General features: G+C 53.4%; 1 protein-coding gene across 8 annotated transcripts in view; it reads left to right on the top strand.

Annotated features, from left to right (window-relative positions):
• LOC147092985 (histone acetyltransferase KAT5) overlaps positions 1-8,478 on the top strand; it is a 54,717-nt gene that overhangs the window by 27,096 nt on the left and 19,143 nt on the right. For 7 of the 8 annotated variants that reach the window (XM_085976319.1, XM_085976316.1, XM_085976317.1 and 4 more), the window contains 3 exons: positions 2,231-2,479; positions 4,079-4,168; positions 6,731-6,871. In XM_085976319.1, the coding sequence (XP_085832445.1) occupies positions 2,273-2,479; positions 4,079-4,168; positions 6,731-6,871 (438 nt within the window). In that variant the 5' untranslated portion in view covers positions 2,231-2,272. Of the gene's footprint in view, positions 1-2,230; positions 2,480-4,078; positions 4,169-6,730; positions 6,872-8,478 lie in introns of those variants that run through there. The other variant, XM_085976314.1, reaches the window with a different exon arrangement.

Here is an 8,478-nt window from a genome sequence, read left to right as displayed (position 1 = left end):
GAAGAGCAGGGGAGTTCTCCCTCTCCAGTGCCTCTATAATATTTTGATAATATGGAGAACAGAACTGTGCACCGTATCTCCAAGTGTGGGATATGGAGACCAGAACTGTGCACAGTAACTCCAAGTGTGGGATATGGAGACCAGAACTGTGCACAGTAACTCCAAGTGTGGGATATGGAGACCAGAACTGTGCACAGTAACTCCAAGTGTGGGATATGGAGACCAGAACTGTGCACAGTCACTCCAAGTGTGGTATATGGAGACCAGAACTGTGCACAGTAACTCCGAGTGTGGCATATGTAGACCAGAACTGTGCGCAGTGCTCCTACAGGCTGAGGTTGTGTACATATTTGACATAATTTCAAATTACTGTATTGGTGACTTTCAGTGCCATCTGATGCTCAATCCTTCAGATGAACTATACTTTGTATAATTGGTTGATCACAATGTAGACAAAATGTAAAATGCACAGTTCTGGTCTCCATATCCCACACTTGGAGTTACTGCACACAGTTCTGGTCTCCATATCCCACACTTGGAGTTACTGTGCACAGTTCTGGTCTCCATATCCCACACTTGGAGTTACTGTGCACAGTTCTGGTCTCCATATCCCACACTTGGAGTTACTGTGCACAGTTCTGGTCTCCATATCCCACACTTGGAGTTACTGTGCACAGTTCTGGTCTCCATATCCCACACTTAGAGTTACTGTGCACAGTTCTGGTCTCTATATCCCACACTTGGAGTTACTGTGCACAGTTCTGGTCTCCATATCCCACACTTGATGTTACTGTGCACAGTTCTGGTCTCCATATACCACTCTTGGAGTTACTGTGCACAGTTCAGGTCTCCATATCCCACACTTGTCGTTACTGTGCACAGTTCTGGTCTCCATATCCCACACTTGGAGTTACTGCACACAGTTCTGGTCTCCATACCCCACACTTGGAGTTACTGTGCACAGTTCTGGTCTCCATATCCCACACTTGGAGTTACTGTGCACAGTTCCGGTCTCCAGATCCCACACTTGGAGTTACTGTGCACAGTTCTGGTCTCCAGATCCCACACTTGGAGTTACTGTGCACAGTTCTGGTCTCCAGATCCCACACTTGGAGTTACTGTGCACAGTTCCGGTCTCCAGATCCCACACTTGGAGTTACTGTGCATAGTTCTGGTCTCCAGATCCCACACTTGGGGTTACTGTGCACAGTTCCGGTCTCCAGATCCCACACTTGGAGTTACTGTGCACAGTTCTGGTCTCCAGATCCCACACTTGGAGTTACTGTGCACAGTTCCGGTCTCCAGATCCCACACTTGGAGTTACTGTGCACAGTTCTGGTCTACATATCCCACACTTGGAGCTACTGTGCACAGTTCTGGTCTCCAGATCCCACACTTGGAGTTACTGTGCACAGTTCTGGTCTCCAGATCCCACACTTGGAGTTACTGTGCACAGTTCCAGTCTCCATATCCCACACTTGGAGCACTGTGCACAGTTCCGGTCTCCATATTATTAAAAATGATATAGAGACACTGGAGAAAGTGCAAAAAAGATTTACAAGGATGATAACAAAACTGAGAGGTTATAAGTGTCAGGAAAGGATGAACAGGCCGGGGCTCTTTTCTTGAGGGGTGACCTGATCGAGGTCTTTAAAATTATGAACAGGGTTCGATAGGGTCGACGTAGAGAAGATGTTTCCACTTGTGGGGGAGACCAGAACTAGGGGCCATCAATATAAGACGGTCACTAATAAATCCAATGGGGAATTCAGGAGAAACTTCTTTACCCAGAGAGTGGGGAGAATGTGGAACTCGCTGCCACAGGGAGTGGTTGAAGCGAATAGATGTGTTTAAGGGGAAGCTGGATAAACAGATGAGGGAGACATGAATAGAAGGATCTGCTGATAGGGTGAGATGAAGAGGGTGGGAGGAGGCTCGTGTGGAGCAGAAACACCAGCACGGAGCAGTGGGGCCGAATGGCCTGTTTCTGTGCTGCAGACTCGATACAAGTTTACTAACCGAGCCACCGTATTCAGATCAGTCGCCCTTTTATGATGTCACAGAGACGCTAGGGTACCACGGACGCTGTCTGATGACCTCACAAAGCGGTTCAACTGCCTCCCGCGTCTTAACTGTCTCAAGAGAATTAAAAGTAACTCTGCCTCCGGGCGGTGAGCAGGAGCGGGCCGTCCCCCCCAACCTCCCCTTTGACCTTGCCTCTCCTTCACAGGACTCGCAGGACAGCTCTGACGGAATCCCCTCGGCCCCGCGGATGACGGGCAGTCTGGTGTCGGACAGGAGCCACGATGATATAGTGACTCGGATGAAGAACATCGAATGCATTGAGCTGGGCCGGCACCGCCTGAAACCCTGGTACTTCTCGCCCTACCCACAGGAGCTGACCTCCCTGCCCGTCCTTTACCTCTGCGAGTTCTGCCTGAAGTACCTGAAGAGCCTCAAATGCCTGCAGAGGCACCTGGTGAGCGCGGTGTCTGACCCGAACCACTAATCCTAACCGTAACCCTAGCCCGAAACCCCCAAATCGCGCGGTGTCCAGAGCCACTCGTACGCCCCCATGGCACATCTGTATAAAACACAAGTTAGGTCACAGCTAGAGAACTGCGTGCAGTTCTGGTCGTTTCAGTTCAGGAAAGATGTGATTGCACTCGAGAGGGTGCAGAGGAGATTTCCGAGGATGTTGTCAGGACTGGAGAATTTTAGCTACGAGGAAAGATTGGATAGGCTGGGGTTTTCTTTGGAACAGGGGAGGCTGAGGGGAGATTTAATAGGTGTGTAAAACTATGAGGGGCCTAGAGAGAGTGGATAGGAAGGACCTATTTCCCTTAGCAGAGGGGTCAATAACCAGGGGGCACAGATTTAAAGTAATCGGTCGGAGGTTTAGAGGGGATTTAAGGAGAACTTGTTTCACCCAGAGGGTGGTGGGGGTCTGGAACTCACTGCCTGAAAGGGTGGTCGAGGCAGAAACCCTCATTGCATTTAAAAATCACTTGGATATGCGCTTGAAGTGCCGTAACCTACAGGGCTACGGACCAAGAGCTGGACAGTGGGATTAGGCTGGAGAGCTCTTTGTCAGCCGGCACGGACACGATGGGCCGAATGGCCTCCTGTGTGTAAATTGCTGTGATCTCTGAACCATCTCCAGGCGCTCACATACAATGAGTCAGTTCGAAGTGCAGTGACTTGGTGTGCAGGCAAATACAGCGGCTGTATTGCACACAGACAGATCAAGCAAACAGCAGCAGGCAATCAATCTGTCTGGTGAGGGAGGAAGGTTGGCCTGGCGCTCGTGCTCCTTCAAACAAAGCCCCCGGGATCGCCTGCATCCGTCCCAGAGAGCAGCCTCATCCGCAAGATGGCACCTCTGACCGTGCAGCACCTCCACGGCACTGCACCGAAGCGCCAGGTGTCGGCAGGAATAAGCGGCTCGCGTCTCTGGAGTGGGGCTCGAACCCACGACCTTCTGGCTCCGAGGCGCGAGTGCGACCCGCTGACCCTCACACAGGGACTTCTCCCGGGGCCCCACTCTCCTCCCTCAACCAACACCCAACAAAACCTGAACACCCCTCCCGACAGAGGCAAGAGCATTACCCACTGACCCAAGCTCGTGGTACTGGGGAACCGCAGGAAGGAGAGCGTCTTGAGTGAGAGGTCGGAATTGGAAGGGACGCGCGGAAACTGGTTCGTCCAAGCTGGGCTGGTGGGGGAAGGCGGGGGGGGGGGGGGGCGCCAGTTTTCAATAACCTTTGAACTGTTCTTAAAACTGCGCACGTTCCGAGTCTCCACTCGCTGCAGTGCCGCCCGTGACTCACTGTTGGATTGAATCAGTCATTCATGAAAGAAAGACTTATGAAATAATACTGGGCGGCCTACGGGTGGCGCTGTCCAGGGAGAGTATAAATACTCGGGCACGGGCCCAGCTTGCGCAGGACATTCTTTAACAGGAACTAGTGAAGGACACAACTAGACCTCCATGTTGTAAAACAGTTGATTAAAGCCTTGTTTAACGCTTAGACCAAGTGCCTGGTAGTTTTCTGACATCACTGTTCTTTTCCGTTAGACCAAATGCAATTTGCGACACCCGCCAGGGAATGAAATCTACAGGAAAGGCACCATTTCCTTCTTCGAAATCGATGGCAGGAAAAACAAGGTGAGGAGCTTCGCAAAAATATCTCTGCCCGTCTGTTACTCCCCATCCACCCACCCCTTCCATGTTTACTGGGTCACCAGGGAATAACGAACTCCCATTTCTCCCACGCCTTTCACCACCTCAGGACGTCCCAAAGCACTTCACAGCCAATGAAGAACTTTTTTTGAAGTGTGGTCACTGTTGTAATGTGGGAAACGTGGCAGGCAATTTGCGCACAGCAAGCTCCCACAAACAGCAATGTGATAATGACCGGATCATCTGTTTTAGTGATGTTGGTTGAGGGATAAATATTGGCCCCAGGACACCGGGGAGAACTCCCCTGCTCTTCTTCCAATAGTGGCTGTGGGATCTTTTACATCCACCTGAGAGAGCAGACGGGGCCTCGGTTTAGCATCTGTTCTGAAAGACGGCACCTCCGACAGCGTGGCGCTCCCCGAGTACTGCCCCTCCGACAGTGTGGCGCTCCCTCAGTACTGCCCCTCCGACAGTGCAGCGCTCCCTCAGTACCGCCCCTCCGACAGTGTGGCGCTCCCTCAGTACTGCCCCACCGACAGTGCGGCGCTCCCTCAGTACCGCCCCTCCGACAGTGTGGCGCTCCCTCAGTACTGCCCCACCGACAGTGCGGCGCTCCCTCAGTACCGTCTCTCCGACAGTGCAGGGCTCCCTCAGTACCGCCCCTCCGACAGTGCGGCGCTCCCTCAGTACTGCCTCTCCGACAGTGCGGTGCTCCCTCAGTACCGTCTCTCCGACAGTGCAGGGCTCCCTCAGTACTGCCCCTCCGACAGTGCGGCGCTCCCTCAGTACTGCCTCTCCGACAGTGCGGCGCTCCCTCAGTACTGCCCCTCCGACAGTGCGGCGCTCCCTCAGTACCGTCTCTCCGACAGTGCAGGGCTCCCTCAGTACTGCCCCTCCGACAGTGCGGCACTCCCTCAGTACTGCCTCTCCGACAGTGTGGCGCTCCCTCAGTACTGCCTCTCCAACAGTGCGGCGCTCCCTCAGTACTGCCCCTCCGACAGTGCGGCGCTCCCTCAGTACTGCCCCTCCGACAGTGCGGCGCTCCCTCAGTACTGGCACTGGGAGTGTTGCCCTGGATTATGGGGCTCAATTCTCTGGAGCGGGGGCTCGAACCCTTCTGACTCAGAAACGAGAAAGAAAGAAAGGGACACCCACTGAGCCACGGCTGACGCCACATGTGGTGAAAAGCCCCACCCATCAGAAAGTCCAACCCCAATCCCAGGCAGCGTTAAGGTAGCTGATCTCGGCTTGGCTGCCGTTGGGAGTACTGCACTTAGCCTCAGGACCCCGGGGGTAGGGAAGTGCCAAGACTGCCCTCCCGCCAGCCTCCAGTGACCCGACTGGAGGGTCCCGGTGTGTGGAGATCGGATTAGATACCCTGCCCACACTCACTGTCGGTACTCCCACATGGTGCAGCTCCAACAACACTCAAGAAGCTCGACACCATCCAGGAGCCCGCTTGACTGGCACCCCATCCACCACCTTAAACATTCACTCCCTCCACCGCCGGCGCACCGTGGCTGCAGTGTGTACCATCTACAAGATGCACTACAGCAACTCGCCAAGGCTTCACGGCAGCACCTCCCAAACCCACGACCTCTTCCACCTAGAAGGACAAGGGCAGCAGGTGCACGGGAACACCACCACCTCCAAGTTCTCCTCCAAGTCACACACACCATCCTGACTTGGAAATATATCGGCTGTTCCTTCATCGCCACTGGGTCAAAATCCTGGAACTCCCTCCCCAACAGCACTGTGGGAGCACCTTCACCACACGGACTGCAGCGGTTCAAGGCGGCGGCTCACCGCCACCTTCTCAAGGGCAACTAGGGATGGGCAATAAATGCTAGCCTTGCCAGTGATGCCCACATCCCGAGAATGAGTGCGGGGGGGTGGGGAAAACAAGAGTGGGCATTTGGGTGAGGCACAGTGGAGTCAGCAACTTCAGGAGAGCAAGGGAGGCATCCTCGGGAGAGCAAGGGAGGCATCCTCGGGAGAGCAAGGGAGGCATCCTCGGGAGAGCAAGGGAGGCATCCTCGGGAGAGCAAGGGAGGCATCCTCTGGAGAGCAAGGGAGGCATCCTCGGGAGAGCAAGGGAGGCATCCTCGGGAGAGCAAGGGAGGCATCCTCTGGAGAGCAAGAGAGGCATCCTCGGGAGAGCAAGGGAGGCATCCTCGGGAGAGCAAGAGAGGCATCCTCGGGAGAGCAAGGGAGGCATCCTCGGGAGAGCAAGGGAGGCATCCTCGGGAGAGCAAGAGAGGCATCCTCGGGAGAGCAAGGGAGGCATCCTCGGGAGAGCAAGAGAGGCATCCTCGGGAGAGCAAGAGAGGCATCCTCGGGAGAGCAAGGGAGGCATCCTCGGGAGAGCAAGGGAGGCATCCTCGGGAGAGCAAGGGAGGCATCCTCGGGAGAGCAAGGGAGGCATCCTCGGGAGAGCAAGGGAGGCATCCTCGGGAGAGCAAGGGAGGCATCCTCTGGAGGCGGCGGAGCGAATGCTCCCATCTCTGGCCGCTCCTGCCTAATCGCTGCTTTTTTCATTGCGAACAGAATTACTCTCAGAACCTCTGCCTCCTGGCCAAGTGTTTCCTGGACCACAAAACCCTCTACTACGACACAGATCCCTTCCTCTTCTACGTCATGACCGAGTACGACTGCAAAGGGTTTCACATCGTCGGCTACTTCTCGAAGGTAGGCTGGCTTTTACCCCGTCCTGGACCCAGGCAACACCGGGAGCAGCGCCGCAGCACAGAAAGAGGCCATTCGGCCCAACTGGTCCGTGCCGGTGTTTCTGCTCCACACCAGCCTCCTCCCACCCTCTTCATCTCACCCCATCACCAGATCCTTCTATTCCTTTCTCCCTCGTGTGTTTATCCAGCTTCCCCTTAAACACATCTATTCGCCTCAACCACTCCCTGTGGTAGCGAGTTCCACATTCTCACCACTCTCTGGGTAAAGAAGTTTCTCCCGATTGGATTTATTAGTGACTCTCTTATATTGACGGCCCCTAGTTCTGGTCTCCCCCACAAGTGGAAACATCTTCTCTACGTCAACCCTATCGAACCCTTCATAATCTTAAAGACCTCGATCAGGTCACCCCTCAGCCTCCTCTGTTCTAGAAAAAAGAGCCCCGGCCTGTTCACTTCCCTGATAGAACATCTCAGTGCTGGTATCACCCTTGTGAATCTATTTCGCTCCCTCTCCAGTGCCTCATTCCTCGGCACGAACATTCCTCATGTCGCAAACACAAAATCCGCAGAAGAATATTGTTTTAAAAACAATTTGAATTAATTTTTGCAGCAAGTCTGTTGTTTTATACAACTCCTTTTCACTGGAAATGAGCTTCCGACCACATATCTCTGGCATAACTAAGACCGCCTACTTCTACCTCCGTAACATCGCCCGCCTCCGCCCCGCCTCAGCTCATCCGCTGCTGAAACCCTCATCCCTGCCTTTGTTGTCTCCAGACTTGACCATTCCAACACACTCCTGGCTGGCCTCCCACATTCCACCCTACATAAACGTGAGGTCATCCAAAACTCAGCTGCCCCGTGTCCTAACTCACACCGAGTCCCGTTCACCCATCACCCCTGAGCTCGCTGACCCACATTGGCTCCCAGTTAAGCAACGCCTCGATTTCAAAATTCTCATCCTTGTTTTCAATTCCCTCCATGGCCTCCTCGCCCCCACCCCCATCCCTATCTCTGTAACCTCCTCGCCCGCCTCCCTATCTCTGTATCTGTTAAGTATGTGTATTGTATTGAACAATTAACACAAAGACTTAAACGTATAACTCAAACAGGTCTTTACTGGTTGGAGGTAGGGACTATACGTAGGTCTTTACTTCATGCCCACAGGCGGGAACTGAGGGGAGATCAGTACCCACAGTACTATTTATACCCCTATGGCCAGGAGTGGTACTGCGTATCACTACGCCCTACAAGTAGTGCAGTCCTGTCCATAGGTTCAAAGTAGCACACATATTACATACACAACATTCCTCCCTTCTTAGCTTTACAGTCATCTCCCCATTTAACATAACGTAATAACATATATAACTTCAGGTTTACATAACAGAATAACATAGATACATAGATAACTTCATGTCAAAACAGATCACAGATTCAGTCTCTGCGGAAAACAGTTCACAGATTCAATCTCTGTGGTGTAGTCGGTTCACGTTGCTGGAGTGACTCATTCAATAGTCCTTCCATGGATTTAACAGTTTGAACTTCCGAACTGAATTGGCTCCGTTCGGAGGGACCACGTGTGTGATCTGGTAGAGGTAATAATGGTTC

Source organism: Somniosus microcephalus, unplaced genomic scaffold (assembly GCF_052327205.1).
Source record: "Somniosus microcephalus isolate GS21.2 unplaced genomic scaffold, FLI_Smic_1.0 unresolved_chr2, whole genome shotgun sequence".
NCBI lineage: Eukaryota > Metazoa > Chordata > Chondrichthyes > Squaliformes > Somniosidae > Somniosus > Somniosus microcephalus.
Note: the sequence above shows the minus strand (reverse complement) of the source record. Positions and strands in the feature narration are given on the sequence as shown.